Source organism: Fusarium poae, chromosome 1, assembly GCF_019609905.1.
Source record: "Fusarium poae strain DAOMC 252244 chromosome 1, whole genome shotgun sequence".
In the NCBI taxonomy this organism is placed as follows: domain Eukaryota; kingdom Fungi; phylum Ascomycota; class Sordariomycetes; order Hypocreales; family Nectriaceae; genus Fusarium; species Fusarium poae.
The window spans coordinates 763,968-779,978 of NC_058399.1; the positions used below are offsets into that span (position 1 = coordinate 763,968).

Consider the following 16,011-nt stretch of genomic DNA (forward strand, 5'->3'; position numbering starts at 1 on the left):
TCACAGTTGAGATAAAGCGTGACCATGGGGCGTGAGTTTGACTGGAAGGACACGACACTTGACAAAGAGAAAGGGTACAAAACTGTGGCTAATCTATGAAGTCCATGGCGAAGCTCTACAAATGTAAAGTCACATCAGTTTAAACTCGCATCATCTCTCAACAAAAAATTACTGAATTTTGTCATTGTTGTCGTGGGGATGGAATAAACTCTCGTGATGGGTGATAAGCGAAGAATAGGACACTCTGTCCTGTTTCACTAAACTCAATGTGTCCAAGATCTCGGGCCTCTACTTTGAGTTACAAACCCATGGAAGTCCGCAAAAAGAGATTGAAATACTAAACTCGGCGCGCCAAAGGATCTTCGGCGGCGGACTTCGGCGGTTTCGGTGGGTCCCCTCCGAGCATATCCACCTCCACCGCCGAGACACCGACTCCGCCGCCGGGAGTACGTAAATAAAAGGGAATATTTCTTCCTGTTTCTCTATAGATAAACAAAGACCCGAAATATATCTAGAATTGCCAATCGGAGAAAAATGTCCACGTTACCGTCCACCACTCGAACCCTCGTTGCACCTAAGAAGTGTCTCCCAGCCGAGTACACAGTCATTGAGGAACCAATCCCAACAATCACCAAACCAAATGAGGTTCTTGTCAAGATGAAGGCTGTTTGTATCAATACTGGCGATACAAAGTTTGCTTCTGGACAGCTTGGTTTCCTTTTTGGTGATCGTGTGTAAGTCAACACCCACATGTCCAAGATAATCCTCTTATGAAAAGTATAGGAAATTCCCATTTGCTCTCGGCATGGAGGGCTCAGGAGTAGTGGAGGCTGTTGGGTCGGCTGTCACTGAATTTAAAGTTGACGATGAAGTATACGGTGTGGAATATGAGAAGCCTCTGTTCAGTCGACCGCCTGCAAAATGGTGTTCAGACTATGTTGTCACGGAAGCCAAGTTCCTGCACAAGAAACCGGAGCATACCTCCTTTGAAGAAGCTGCTGCTTTACCTGCGCTCACGGTGGTTGCGTACCAAACCATCAAACACGGATTACAGCTTGGAGGGCTGGATAACCTTGTGGGACAGACTGTGTACATACCAGCTGCTCTAAGCGGAACTGGTTCGCTGATGATCCAAGTTGCCAAAAATTACTTTGGTGCCGAAAAGATCATTTCGACTGTGTCAACAGCCAAGATGGGCCTCGTTGAGGAGTACCTCCCGGGTCTGGTTGATCAACTCTATGACTACAAAACTCAAAACGTAGTCGAAATGGTCGGTCGAGGTACCATCGACTTTGCAGTCAGCACCCAGTTCAGCACACTCGACGACTGCATCGCCATTCTCAAGCCTAAAGCAGGTATCCTCGCAAGTATCGCAAGCGTGCCCAAGAGCGAAGTGATGCTCAAGATGATGGGTCCCAAACTCTTCCCGGCCTGGCTGGGGTGGCTTCTCGATGTGTTTCAGTGGTGGTATACATGGAAGCTACGTGGCACAAACATAAAGTATGAGTTCTTTTCTGGAAATCCTGGTATTATGGAGGATGTGGAAGTTGCTGCGGGCATGATTAAGCAGGGTAAAGTTAAAGGAATTTGTACTGTGGTGGATTTTGAGAACTTGGAAGATATCAGGAATGCTTGTGATAAGGTTTACAAGATCCAAGGAGGTCCGGGAAAGTTGGTGATTCGGATGTGAAGATCTGGAGGAGTTTTGAAGGTTTGTGGGTATATTCTCAAAGAGTTCGTCTTTGCATTTAAATTTAAATGTTTATTCTCCTGGTTATTCGTGTGGCACCGTATTGTTCCGCGTCATGGTTTGTCTTCGTCTAGATACTCTCTCATGATAAAGAACCTAATCATCCAAACGAAAGTATGTTCGAGGGCATATAACCCTCCCGAACCCTCTTTCAAAATAGACACGACACCCTTTCTTTTCATCCCCCCTCTCCCTCCCAAACTTCACCTTTCACACACTCCCAAAATCACCCACCATGTATCTCCGAAGCAGAAAAGCAACTCGTCGCTCTCGACTTAAAACTCCAAAGGCCCCCCGGGACCCAAAGACTATGGAAACACCACAGTCTGAAGACTCTGTCGCTCCTTTGGTCAAGGACGAGGTGTCTGAGGAGAAGGAGCCGAGATACCTGGAGGATATCGTGGCAGACCATATCGCGTACCCTCTATGTCGAGCCTTATGGCGGTTTCTTTTGTTCCCTCTCTGGCAATGGGTAATTCGACCAACTCTCTGGGAGTATTTATTGCGTCCCGTTCTCTGGGAGAGAATTATGCGACAAGGTCTCTGGGAGGGATTGTCTCGACGAATCATCTTTGAGGGAGTCGTGAAGCAAATTCTCTTCCACGGACTCGTACAAAGCTTTCTCGGAGAAACAGTGTTTGGTCCTCTATACCGGATGTGTGAGGCAGCAGTGTTTCCTCGAGTACAGTGGTTCTGGATGACCGTTGTGTTCCCTCTTTACCGGCAACTCGTACAGAAATTACCTGCGTCTGCACGACGTAAGATCAAGTCGATACTGTCTCCTATTTACCAAGAACTGGAGGATATATCAGGTCCCTTCCGAGAAATGATCTGGGACCCAATACTGTATCCTATCGTGGACCAAATACGCCCCGAAGAGCTGTTGTCGTTTCTCTTTGTCCTGAAAATCTCGACCAATATCACTTCCGCCTCGGATCAAGCATACCTCTTTGCACGCGGAGTAAGTTCATTGTCCAAGTCTTTGACTACCCATTGAACACAGCTAACTTGTGATAGTATCGACCCGACACAGAAGAGTTCTCGGAGCGTTCAGACACAGAGTTTGGTCAGATCCCTTTTCAAGACAAGTATTCTTGGTGTTGGTTACTTCAATGGATAGTATGGATTCTGTGGGCATGATAAAAGGGGATTCTGGAGGAAGTTGATGGTTCTTTTTATTGCTTTTTTGTTCATATATATACGGTTTATACTTCTTACTGTCGCACTTCCGGGGCTATTGTTAAGCTCATATCTCTTTTCAGGTCGTTGGGGAGTTGCTAGCCACAACATTTCTGGCGTTTCTCAGTTTAGTACGGAGTTTCTATATCAATACTGTTGCAATTTACCTCATCTAAGTGACTACTGTTGTTACTTACTTCCATAGAAGACGACCGATTATGGCTACGCGAACAATGCCTTACTCCTGCCTTGGACTCTTCGTTATTCTGACCGCTCCAACAATCCCAACAACGATAGCAACACGCCATACGCCAACTCGTTACTCCAAATAAACTTTGAATATATTGCTGTAAGATTATCCAAAGAACACAAAAAAGCAGACTGGGAGGAAAGAAGCCGAGTCTAAGAATCCACCAGATTTCTCCCTGGTCCCAGTCCTCTTTGTACACGGGTCTTAATCCCAAACACTGTCTCCGCGCCCGCTTCAGTGGTCGATCGGTATCTGCGCCCTTCTCTAGCAGTAGCTTCGCAATGTCAAAATGACCTTCGACTGAAACAGCTTGTCACATTCCGTCAGACCCCTCACCAATTCATGTTCGAATCAGTTCCACAAGATCTTCAGACAACTCCCTCGTCTTGAACTCTTCTCTTTCTATAAGCTGCCATGTAACGAAGGACCGGATATCTTCACTTAGAGCCTGCTTGTCAATTGGGAAGCAGCTTTCTCGTCCTATAATGGCAGGTATACCCTGGTTCAAATCTGGCTCAGGCCGGCTGGTGTAAAGTAACCGAACATGATACAGTTCAGGGTCAGAGCTTGTATCTTTGATCCATTGCAGAAGCTCACTTCTAGTGGTTGATTCATCCAAGGCATCTAGAAGAATGCAAACGTCTTTCGTTTGAGTGAGCATTTTTCGTACAATCTCAGATAGCGCTTTTGTAGAAGGCTGATCTCGGCGATTGTGGTTATCGAGGTGTTTTCTACACCCGGCTCCAAGTTCATACATCTGAAATGCAAGCGAGCGCAACATGCAATCCATGGTCTGTTTCCTCCCATCACTGAAATCAAAGTAGAATCGAAGAAGGAGTCCTCCATAGGTCTTGGTCAGATGGTCTAAGATAGTCGTGCTGAGAACAGTCTTGCCGCATCCCGCGAAGCCATGTAACCATAAGTGTCGATTGGGCTCTGAAAACCATGAGTGGAAGAAAGCTTTATTCAAAAGCCACGTTCCTGTGCCTTCATGGCGAAGTTTCCTTGCATGATTGACGTTGGTAGATGGATCGGGCGGACATAGCCAGCGCTTGATCTCATCACACTGGAGTTGAGATCCCATTTGATCGACGGCGACTTGTGTTGCGAGCATGGTCTGCTCTATTTGACTCACAGATCGTCTAACTGTTTTGTTATTAGAGCGATAGACAGAGAAAATCAATTTACTAACTTGTTTCGAGTGTTCGACTTTCTGCTTCCACTCTATTTGGCGGAATCTGCTCCAGAAGCTCTTTCGTATATGCCGATGCTACCATTGCTGCGTACCCTTGCCACTCGTTGTTCGTATGCGAATCTGCATAGTCGCAAATACCACGGACTACTAAACACGGGAAATGGTTCATCAGACCGGCTGCTTGCATTTCGAAACAGAGCACGCCCTTCTCTGCAGCCAATTTATCTCGGATTAACGCATCCTTCATCAATTGGTTGGCGCTCGCAACGACTCCATAGTGAACGACCGTGCTATCGTCTTCTTGGTCGCGCTGTAGTCGAGTCACCAAATGTTCTGGATCGTCACCACAAGCGTTGCTACATGTTTGCAACGAGTTCCGATGCACAAAGTCCGGCCGGTATAGTCTGTCACTCGAGGCTGGTGGTTGTGAAAAGGCCCTGCGGAGCTTAGACTTCTGCGCCAAAGCCTTCTCTACTTTAGAGTCGAGTTCATTATCGTCTGTCATGTATCGCGTCTCCAACGCACCTACTGCAGCCAGAAGGAGCTGTGGTGGCTGATTCAGGTGATGTGTATGTTGGAATGTCTGGTCCTGGATTGTCTTGCCAAAGTCATACTGAAAAACACCACCTTGACCGCCGTCACGAGTGCTCACCACGATATCTCCTAGGCGGATGTCGTGTGCTGCATTTGGGGCACCACCACCAATGCCGACTGTAAAACCGATGCGGACATTGGGGAAGCTATGTAACATGTCCTTGGCAACTGTGGCCGCTGTCGTAGTCCCATATTCGCCTTTTGGCAGACTTGCCATAACGACGTTGTGGCGTCCGATCCTGCCTAGAACGTAGACATTGTTGTCATGTTGGCTGACGGATTCTGGAGGCTTGTGTCGCTCGTCCAAGAATTGCTGGGCTGCCGCAGACTCGATAGGAAGAGCGGATATCCAGCCGATGGTGTATATTTGCGGATCTGAGTATATCTCTGGATCTGACATGGCTCGACGGCGATAAAGGCAAAACACGTCTAAAGATGACAGAAAAAAATCAATATTTATAGTACGACGTCGTTGGATACTTTTAATAACATGCATCTTTAATTGGACAGGTTTTGGGTATCCAGGGCCCCATGTCGGGTCAGCAGGCTGAGACTTGGCTTGGCAGCGGTTGTTACGATCCGTGATTATCTTAAGGCACACTAACAATTTGAAAAGGAAATGTGAGCTTGACAGTTATATATTAAAACTGAAACAGGGATGTGTTTTTTATACTACAATAGAGAAGGGCACAAGAAGGAGTTGATGTCGGAGGTTTGCGTGGTCTCAGTTCGGAGAGAGGGAATGGTTATTGTTTCTATGGATATTCGCAATTATTTTCCCAAGATGTACCAAAAGTTCCAAGCATTGAGGGTTTTCGACTATGGTCTTGTTTACGTGCAACATTCCCCAAGGCTTTTTGTCGAATGATAGGATCGGTTCGCCTTGTGTGAGTCGACAGATCGTACTCGGACACTCTAGTAATTTTGTGCTACCCATCCGTCGTGGAGGAGGTCAAATGTGCAAACTTGTAACGCTCAGCTTTGTAGCACTGCCTCGAATGAGTTATCAGTACGAGGCTACGGCTTTGACCACATGAACTGGTTCTAATTATTAATCCGTTACGCTCCCAGATCAATGATCTTTTGTCCTGTCATCTCACTCTTATCTGATGGAGACTGAAGTTGTCGTCGCTATTGCCTACTCCACTGCTGGACTGGTTGTGTCCTGTGTTGGAGTATATTTCGCAATCTTGTTGCACCAAAAGAGCAAGTGGAAGGATTTCAAGAAGTTCTTCCGTAGATGAGGAAGCTGAAGTACTGAATACAGTCTTTGGCCGTTGATAAAGGTATTTCATCAACTTCTCCACAAGTGTTACAAAGACTAACATCACTCAGTTTATTATCAAGAGCCGGCCGAAACATCGAGTCCAACATGATATCCTACCCATAATCATCATACGAATAGCCTTTTGAGCACGAACAGAAGTATTATACGGTTGAAGTTGTGAAATGAAGGGTGGGTGAAGTAAAGGGTCAACATTGGAGGAGTATCATCGGCCCTATATAGAGTGTAGGCAGGGTATTCGTTTTCTGTCTCGGTCGCTCCAAAACCCTTTAGCATCTTTCGCTCGCCAGTAGAAATTGGAAATCGAACATTGGACTCTTGTGGATTTCTGAGCTCGATGCAATTTGATGATTAAACAAAAATTCACTATCATTGGCAGATCACTCTCGGGGGACGAAATTGCACAGATGATCAACTTGGGAGATCTTAAAGATTACCGAGTCCCACCAAACTATTTCTGGATAGAAGCTACAGAAGAATCTCTTTTCTGTTGACAGATCTATTATAGTGTTGTGGCTCGGAGGATGCAACGCAACGCCATTCCCTTGCAGGCGGACAATAACCGATGACGGGCCTTGCCTTGGCCTCATCCACCATCATTCGTTAGCGCGCCGGCAGGAGGGACAGAACCCCACACAACGTTAGCATCACTTCCCAAAAAGGCAAAACGTTTTCTTTGCTCCATCTTGGGTTGTAAGTCAATAGATACAGGAACAGAATTCACGGCTGAAGTTCTGATGCTTGTCACCTTTCTGAGTCACTAAGATATAGAAATATATGTTTGTATTGACCAATGTGATTGACATTTCAAGATACATGAACCCAAATGAAATCTAGCAACGAGAAACCGAAAAAACCATACCCGCTCATCATCCACATCACTGTTCTACCTTTACTCCGCGGTCATGAGAACAAGGCCCGGACTTGGAAAATTTAATCAAAATTCTAAATGGACGAGACATCCCGACACTGCTGCAAGATATGCTCGAGCTTTTGACTTGGTGGGCGTCGAAATACGCCTGGTGAATTTGCGTTCTCAAACTGAGACTGTACTGCTGGTACAGGCGGAAGTTGAAGAGCAATAGACGATGCGCTGTGGTAGTAAAGGTCAGCGATGAAACAGGAACCGGCATTCCGAAAACATATAAAGACACAGCCCATACGTTAAAGAAGCGGTATCCATCCGTATCAAAACGGGACCGACGGTTGAGGTCTCGATATCATTGCTGCCGACATGGCGACGTCGGATGGCTGCGTATGCGAACCAAGCACTCAAAGACGACAGAAGTAATCCAGGAATTGTACTGATGATAGTTACGATAGCATCTGTGGAAAGACTGCCCATTTTGAAAGGATTCTAGTCAGGTTTTGGGGGAAAGTTAACAATATCATGAGGTTAATTGTACCTTAAAGAGACAAGAAGAAGGTAGAAATAGAGAAGGAAGGGGACGATGGGGAAATGGGTACTAACCCTAATAGGGGCTAGTGCAGTTCAACCGTTTCCAAAATAGGAAAAATGTAAGCCAGGGGTCTGTGGAGAAGTAGCGATCTACCAACCTCTGTGGAGTAAGGACGTTAGATAGGACCCAATGGTTACAAGCGGATGGTCAGGATAAAATAGCCTACAATCTTCTGAGCTCCGCATGAGTGCTGTTATCACTTGCAGTATATGAACTGCTGAGATCAAGAATCAAGCGCCATAGTTATTCGAATGGAAGACACATCGTGATTTTTAAAGACCATCAGCCTTTACTCAGATCAAGTGTAAGGCTAAGCAGAATGATTGTCAAAAGGGTTCAGACCTACAAGGTGTGTTAAATGACGGGAAGACAATAAACAAATGGAGAAGGAAAGTGACATCTTTATCAGCATAAATACACTGGTCTATTAACTTGGGGATAAATTATGTCTACTTTGAACCACGGTAATCCATCTATGGGACGATGCTCGAAGAATCCGTTCTCCTTTTCCGCAGCCCATTCTTTGCATATGAAACAAACCCCATTCGGCAGCGAATCATAAAAGATCGTAAGTGTAACACAGCCACTATGGGGCTTTCATCCATTCTAAGAAACAAGGTTAGCATACCCAATAACATTAAGCATGGTATGGGTTATTAATTGGTCAGGTTTACCTACATTGGTGGGCTGGTCTTGATCTGCGGAGGATGGTAAGAGCCGAGTCTGTTTTGGCTCCCAATCATAATTACTCAAGAGGGCAGCAGGTGGCAGTTGTGGCATGTTTTCGCATGGTACATGTATCAAAAGAGTACTTGACGTTTGTGATGATAATGATTGAGGTTCAGGCCTATCCATGGAGTTCAAACTAGGAGAATCACCATATAAGTATGCATAGGGTTGTGAAGTGTACATATCACGACACACCTTGAAGTAGTGGTGCTGGTGTGTGCAGCAATGAACTCGATTGCTGAAGTTTCAATGTCATTGCGAGAGGTGTTTCGGTGACGCAGTGTCAAATAGGCAAGCCAGGCACTTAAGGATGCAATGAGAAGAGCGGGAATTGCACTAACAAGAGTGATGATAGCATCTGCATTTAGTTGACTCATGCTGAAGATATGGTTTCGTTATTAGAAAAGAAGGGAAAGCGCCTTGCGAGTTGAGAACGGGGAACTCGTATATATACACAACCTCACTCATCTTGAAGAATTGACGGAGGTAATACGGCTATGAAATGCCATGTAATGTTTTATCCAGCTACCCCCCATCCACCATGATTCGATGAAGCACTTGCTATTGCAAACCTTCCATAGTACCCCCCTACAGTCTATGGTATGGGGGCGTGTTTTGTAGAGGCTGAGCGCCGCGTCGCTCGCTGAGGTTGAGGTGGACAGGGGTTCACTTTCAATGAGGGGGAAATAAAACGTCGAGCTTTAGACACCCAAATTTGCCTTACCAGCGTCCAACGTCTTATTTTCCCCCGAGGCTACTATACTTGATAGGGTTCTCCCGAAGGTTTAATAACAAGTTTCCATTGTATTTTTTCGCCCCTCCCCCCACTACGGATAGCGTCCTCCCCTGTCATCACCCGCTATAAGTACTCCGTTCCTGGAACGGAATCAGAACCCTGTCAAAGGCGAGCAACTTGTACAGTAAATCTGGTGTTCGGGGATAATACCAACTTAGTACCAGGATAAGCAGTGCTGAAGTATCTTGCTTATCTCCGATCCCATAACCACTCGCTGGTTCTTTAGCTTGAAGCACTGGTCTATATATTCTTTTTACAAATGGGTGGTTCTTAATGTTTCACTCTCAATGTCCTATGTCATCAGCACTGGCATAGGTTGGTAACAGCGCGGGACTATTAACGCGTCTGGCCAGCTGGAGCCATCAAAAACCCATTTAAGCAAGCGCGTCTTGTCGCGCCGCCAACTTGTAGCCCCACAGTCCAATCCCGTCAAACATCTGTAAGAGATCTCATTTCATCTCACCTCATACCTTTTCACGATTCTCATCCGTATCCTTGCCCAACTGCTTTCCCAAATTCTATACTATATCCATTTCTCCTATCCCAACTCAAACCTTCCAGAAAAACATCAACTCAATTATACAAAATGGCCCACAAGCGCAAGCGATCCATCTCCGAGCTCTGTGCCTCGCCCTCATCAGTCTCATCCTTCGACTCCCCTCCACGCGTCAGCAACTCCATCACCAACCCTTTCGCCATAATGACTTTGACGCCGCTTCATCTCCACAGTCGAACTATGAAGAGAATGCGCGATAACCGACCTTCAGAGGAGATGATTCATCGTAAGTTCTATCCATTGTCTTGAATAAGTTTGCACGTGCTAATTAAGCTTCCAGAACGTACACTCAATATGCTGTACTCGGCACAGAAAGAGAACCAACACGCCGAGATTCCATCTGAACCTATGCAAACAGAGACGCAAACTTCACGGCCCGAATCAACACAACAATCTCTTCATCGATTCTGGAACATTTCATCTGCACCTTCGGCGTCGACTTCTACTCTCAACCAAACCGAGTTGACTCCTTCGAACTGCGACGATTGTGGGGTCAGTTTCAACAACGGCGAGAATGGAATGGACCTTGACGGTTTCAATAACGAGGATCGCTCATGCGGTGCTTGTAACAAGCACGTCTGTTTTAGCTGCTCTGTCAGCAACCTCGGCGAGCAGCGACGATGTTTGCAGTGTGCAGGTCGAAACGAGACATCGAGTCATAACTCAACGAACGGACATACCGCAATGGTTTTTTAGAAACAGGATTTGGATACGGGATTGAGTAATTGGGTACATTTAGCGACAACACAGGGGGTTATAACAACGGCGTTCATACCAGGCGGCACCACAGGGGCATACCAAGGCATCAATTGCTGGGATAGCAATACCATCAGGCATTGCACAATATATTCACACAGGTAGTTTATAAATATTACATCGTTTCACGAAACACTTCTCATGACGAGCAATACGCAATTCGGCATCCAATCGATGGGCCAGAGAATTAGCAATGAACTATGAATTAACATTTAGGCTTTTTGAAGCAAATATCTATAAAATCAACGCAATTTCGCACAAGAACCAAAAAGTCCATCTAACCACGTCGGCGAGTGGTAGGGCTCTTCTTGGGAGTAGCTGTGGTAGAAGCTGAAGGAGACAGAGTGCTGGTAGCAGCAGGCTTGGCCTCGATGGGAGAAACCTTGCGCTTGCCCTTAGCCTTCTCGGAGGGTGCATTCCAGTAAAAGATCATCTGGAGAGCAAGGATGGCGTTGAGAGCGAAGCCGGAGACGAAACCGTAAAGAATGAGCTTGTCGTCGACCTCCTGGAGAGTTGTGAAGATTCGAGAAAGAGAACCGGCGAGGTAGTTGAAGACCTGGTAGTTGTTAGTCAATGTTTCTGAATTGGAGAACTAAAAGTGACTTACAGCGAAAGCGCTAAGCTGACCGGTGGTACCCTGCTGGAAAATGGTGAGGATCTGGGGAATCTTGCTAGCGACGCTCAGAACACCAGCGCCAGCCTGGAGGTGGCCCAAGGTTTGCGCATCAACAATGTTCTCAGCGAACAAAGTAGCAGCAGCGGCGGCAAGACCGGCGACAAAGACAGCAGCCAAACTAGCGCGACCACTGTAGTTGAGGACAAGGACCGAGATGATAACGTTTTGTCCAACGATTAAGGCAGTCTCACCAAAGGTGCTGAAAGGGAAGCCATTTCGGATGTTGTAGGCGAGAGAAATGAGGTACGAAGCTGTCTCGAGAGCGTAAGAGAGGAAAGACACGCCTTCGGCAGACTTGGATCCAAGGAGCTTCTTGATTTGGGGGACCTTGACGACAGCAGAGGCGGCGATGATTCCGATACCGAGAGCCTTGGAAACACCGAGCTTGATGCAGTCGACATCCTCAATGTTGACGTCGAGAAGAAGAGACTTGTAGCAGGTTTCGCCGATGAGAGAAACACCCAGGTCGCGAATGGGCGCAGGGAGGTTGTGGGTGATGGAGGTGATGGCCGGCTTGACGGCATCGACGGCTGGTTTAAGGGCGTCCATTATGGTAGATGGTTGTCTTTTAGTGAGATATTAAAAAGAAATCCAGAGTGGTCAAAAGTCAATAGCCGTGACAAAAAGGTGTTGCGAAGGAGTGTAAGAGAAAGCTGACAAAAAGACGTCACAGAGCTCGTGATTGGGGATGAAAACCTTCAAAAAAAGGGAAGAGGCCAACATGCAGCAATGAATTTGGAGATGAAAGCCTTACTATTTTAGGCTTAGTTCTATCGCTTGAAAATGGCTTACCCTGGAGCGATCAATTAACGGCTTTTCTGCCCCGGCTTTTCGGGACGATTTGGTTTGGCCCTGTTTCAATGAAAAGATTCCCTGTCATTATTGATTTTTGAAAAACAATGACATCAGAGTACTAAATGTTTCACACGATAAACGAGTTTGCAGAAAAGTCCGAATATCTGATTCATCACAATCATGAAATAATCATGCTGCGAGAAAAGAGAGAATATTCGAGATTGTTCAGCTACTTTCTATGCATGCGATAACACATCATATTTTTTCGGAAATGGAAATGAAATCTTACAGATCTCTCAGCTTGGAAGGTGGACCGTTTGAGAGGCTGAGCTTGTCCTTCAAGAGGGAACCAACCAGGCCTTTTCTCTTTTTCTAGAAAATAGCTATCTTCGTGTTCTTGTCCCGCTGGGCTTAGTATGACACAGCCAAGGCTGTGCGAGATTGAAAATACTCTTTAGCCGTAGTCGATGCGAAAAATAATCCACTGTATGTTTGTTTGTCTGTTCTCGTGGACGGGAGGGGGGAAAAGATGGGAGGGGATCACCCGCGGAGACGACGCACGTGTTAGACCACAAGCGGCCGGTAGTAAAAGTGAGGCATAAGGCCAAGAGAAGCATGCTAGAACTAAAATATGCGCTGTGATGTTGAGATGCGTTGTGTACATGTATTCTTCGGAGAAAATGATGCTTGCATTGTTGATTCCGAGCCTTGGGAGGGACAGTTTTGAACACTACATAAACGGATACAGGCAGTGTAACAAAGAGATATTAATGATTACCTATTGTAATAGACAAAATACCTATTACTACAGATGTTTAACAAGGTCAGCTGTTGTATGCTGTATCTTTTGGTCTATCCCGAGGTTGGGTAGCGTAATAATGTACCTGATGGTTGACCTTTTGTCAGCCACACTCCAATCTTGTCTTTTACTAGGCACATCCATGTCTTTCTTTTGACATGGGAACCAACATTTGTTATTCTTGTCTTGTTTCTTTTGTTTCTCTCTCTTTGTGTGCCTTGTATTAATTCCCTCCTTGTTCTTCTTTTCCTCCCCCGGCTCGTGCTTTCATCTTCTGCCCACTTCCATTTCTCTTTGCCAAGCATATCCCTGCCTTCTTTCTGCCTGCCTGTCTGCATCTGCTCTGCGCTGTCTGCCTACTAACTACCTTGTCGCTGCTGCTGGCCCATTTTCTCCAGCATTTTAGTTTAGGTTGACATTGTCCCATCAGCTGGGCTCCATTTTCATAATAAGGTATCGGATCCCAACCTGCGCCTAAAGTTCTTCTTTTTCTTCTTCTGGGTGATCCTTTTTTTGCTATCATCTTGTTTCACTTATTTGCTTTTTTCTTCTCTCGCCGTTTAACCGAATGCGACATCGTGCTCGTCTACGGCACTGTACATGTACCGTACCGTACCAGCTGCACCGTTGCATCAGTTATCTATCTTTCCGATCATCGACATCGATATCGATAATCGACCAGCTGACCTGACCGCTGATTGTCTCATCGTTCACGTTTCCCCACGATTTGCCCTGGATGTAAGAGCGCTACTGTTGTGATCTCTTGTCAACCATCTTTCTCCTCAACTTGAGCTTCATCCACCATCGCCAGCTCTTCGACTCTCTACAACCATGGCGGCCCCTCCAAAGACAGAAGCCCCGCCTGCGCCTGGCGCAACCTCATCAACCCCGCCGCCGCCTCCCATCGAGTACACATACATGTACGAAAAGGACAAGAGCCCGTCCAAGTTATTAGATGCTTTATTGAGATCTATAAGTCGCCATATCGTATGCGCCCCCGTTTTACTACTCGGAACTCTATAAAGAGGATCGCTACTACAGGAATCGCATACTAACCACCTTACGTCATAACAGATATTTGAGATTGGAGATAAAAATGTCTGTCAACTTACACCAGAGAAAATGGCCGCATTTTACAAGGCCGTTGGAGGCGATTACGACTGTGAGTTGGTTTTTGAATACCTACCAGAATATCTCTGCTGACAAGTTCCAGCTCTCTTCGAGATGCCCCACGAGTCCATCTCCTACATATGGCAGGTGACAGGATGCCAACATACTCTACAACCTACACACGACGATTTTGAACCACCTTCAATACCTGCCCTCACCCCTAGAGGTTTCTCACGATGGGAATCTCTCGAAATTTTGCTTGGACCTGAAGAACATGTTCCCTTCCTACAGTTCGCCGTCAAAAACTGGCAACTGAAACACCCAGAAACCGGCCAAGAGTTCCCCCCAGACTTACCCGCCACCGTATTCCCAACACAACCAGACGTCGAGGTGGACCGCTGGCACAAGTCATGCGCCGACAAACTACGGAAGGAGGCGAATGCGCGAGAGAGGGAGGCGTTCCGCGAAGCTGCACGGGAACCAACTGGCCCGGGTGAGCCTGGTGATGGGCCGGAACCCAAGTTTGCGTACTCTCATGTACGAGGTAGTGCATTTGCTGGAAATCGGGCCAGACCAGCGCCAGAACGACCGTTGTACAACCACGTTCCCGGTAGACATGTAGGCGGGCGACCAGCCAGACCTTCGCCTGAGAGATATGACAGCTACAATCAGCAGCCCGCACCAGATGCTCCACCACGTCCGACACACCCACCTCGGGGACCATCAGAAACATATCTTGACCCTAATGCGAAGCGGCCCGCGCCGGCAAGACGTCACAGTCAACCCAGACATTATTCTTCAGATTCAAGCGACGAAGACCTTGTTCCTCCCCGTGCTAGGAGACGATCTGAAGTTAGCCCACCTTCACCAACATCACGTCGATACTCGCCCCCGAACGATCGCCCGCCTCCCGTTGCTAGTAACCCGCCATCGGCTTTCCGTCCGCACCGCCCTGAGATGAGAACTGACGAGTCGACTCGGCGACGATCAACACATAGCCCTAGTCTTCGAGAGAAGCTTACAGAGAAGGTGTCGAACATTCTACCTAACGGGCTAAGCAATAATGCTTCAGATCGTAACAGAAACGCACAACGTAACCCATCCTACAACACCGATTCCTCACGCGGACGTCGAAGTCGCGATCGTCTTCCTCCATCTCGTCTTAGCCGAAGCTACTCGGACATCTCAGTAGAGTCATCTGAAGGAGAGTCCAGCGACGAAGATCCTCGCCATAGCAGAAGGGTGCGCGATGATCGTGACAGAGAAAGAGACCGCGAACGAGAACGAGATCGTATTCGCGACAGGGGTCGACAACGGGACCTCGATCGAGAAAGAGAAGAAGAACGGCGCGAACGGTACCTGCGCCGACCAGAAATGGAGCGACGCACCAGCAGCCACGCAGATGCCGAGCGCAGACGCGACTACCCGGGATGGGATCCACGATCGGAGAGGAAGAGATGGGATAAACGTGTGCCACCTGAGGAGCGGGGGACAAGTCCTCTTGCGACACCAGGAAGACGGTACGCAGAGCCGGCTTACCCTTAAGCTGGGATATTAACTTGTGCTTCTAGACCAGTACCTGCATCAGGCGTCCCCGAGCGTATGGCAGCTGGGAAGTGATATATGAGCATTTTCAACAAGGATTCTTGATTGGGTTTATTGAATGTAGCTAGGTATATGAGCATACAGTATGGCGTCTGGATAGACGGAAGATAATGTTATTATGAATACATATCATATGGGATTTGATGTGAATTAACTGTTTTATCTCAATTCCTCAGAATAAGAGATCAGAGACAGTGTACCCGCTGAGAGCAAAAAACAAAAGACTTGTTAGTTTCTTTACTTTATTGCTTATTAACAAGTCTAATTGCTGTGTTCCTCAAAGCTGCTGTACACAACAAAACAGCTCCAACCCCACGATTACGACATAACCCCATATTTTACAAAATGCCGCGCAAATCACGCTAGCCAAGACGAGCTAACCAGAAATAACTACCGCAGATGACCCACGTTAGACAAGAGATCAAGGTGAGAAAGCATGAGCCAAACTCGCCCAATTCACAATGTTACAGCTAGAG

General features: G+C 46.8%; 7 protein-coding genes across 7 annotated transcripts; 4 read left to right on the forward strand and 3 right to left on the reverse strand.

Moving 5' to 3' along the window:
* Positions 1-534: 534 nt before the first annotated feature.
* FPOAC1_000277 (uncharacterized protein) lies at positions 535-1,690 on the forward strand (the record flags this gene model as incomplete). Its single annotated transcript, XM_044844895.1, has 2 exons — positions 535-734; positions 784-1,690. 2 exons carry the CDS (start codon positions 535-537, stop codon positions 1,688-1,690), a joined length of 1,107 nt encoding a protein of 368 aa, XP_044710811.1.
* A 295-nt stretch (positions 1,691-1,985) lies between these two features.
* Positions 1,986-2,890, forward strand: FPOAC1_000278 (uncharacterized protein; the record flags this gene model as incomplete). The annotated part of the gene is made up of 2 exons (XM_044844896.1): positions 1,986-2,711; positions 2,768-2,890. 2 exons carry the CDS (start codon positions 1,986-1,988, stop codon positions 2,888-2,890), a joined length of 849 nt encoding a protein of 282 aa, XP_044710812.1.
* Positions 2,891-3,519: 629 nt separating this feature from the next.
* On the reverse strand, positions 3,520-5,368 carry FPOAC1_000279 (uncharacterized protein; the record flags this gene model as incomplete). Its single annotated transcript, XM_044844897.1, has 2 exons — positions 3,520-4,325; positions 4,372-5,368. 2 exons carry the CDS (start codon positions 5,366-5,368, stop codon positions 3,520-3,522), a joined length of 1,803 nt encoding a protein of 600 aa, XP_044710813.1.
* Positions 5,369-7,198: 1,830 nt separating this feature from the next.
* FPOAC1_000280 (uncharacterized protein) lies at positions 7,199-7,598 on the reverse strand (the record flags this gene model as incomplete). Its single annotated transcript, XM_044844898.1, has 2 exons — positions 7,199-7,346; positions 7,417-7,598. The coding sequence occupies 2 exons, from the start codon at positions 7,596-7,598 to the stop codon at positions 7,199-7,201; spliced, it is 330 nt and encodes a 109-aa protein (XP_044710814.1).
* A 2,226-nt stretch (positions 7,599-9,824) lies between these two features.
* Positions 9,825-10,490, forward strand: FPOAC1_000281 (uncharacterized protein; the record flags this gene model as incomplete). The annotated part of the gene is made up of 2 exons (XM_044844899.1): positions 9,825-10,020; positions 10,075-10,490. The coding sequence occupies 2 exons, from the start codon at positions 9,825-9,827 to the stop codon at positions 10,488-10,490; spliced, it is 612 nt and encodes a 203-aa protein (XP_044710815.1).
* Positions 10,491-10,827: 337 nt separating this feature from the next.
* FPOAC1_000282 (uncharacterized protein) lies at positions 10,828-11,775 on the reverse strand (the record flags this gene model as incomplete). Its single annotated transcript, XM_044844900.1, has 2 exons — positions 10,828-11,106; positions 11,158-11,775. 2 exons carry the CDS (start codon positions 11,773-11,775, stop codon positions 10,828-10,830), a joined length of 897 nt encoding a protein of 298 aa, XP_044710816.1.
* A 1,876-nt stretch (positions 11,776-13,651) lies between these two features.
* Positions 13,652-15,550, forward strand: FPOAC1_000283 (uncharacterized protein; the record flags this gene model as incomplete). Its single annotated transcript, XM_044844901.1, has 4 exons — positions 13,652-13,807; positions 13,895-13,982; positions 14,034-15,450; positions 15,502-15,550. The coding sequence occupies 4 exons, from the start codon at positions 13,652-13,654 to the stop codon at positions 15,548-15,550; spliced, it is 1,710 nt and encodes a 569-aa protein (XP_044710817.1).
* Between the last annotated feature and the right edge of the window lie 461 nt (positions 15,551-16,011).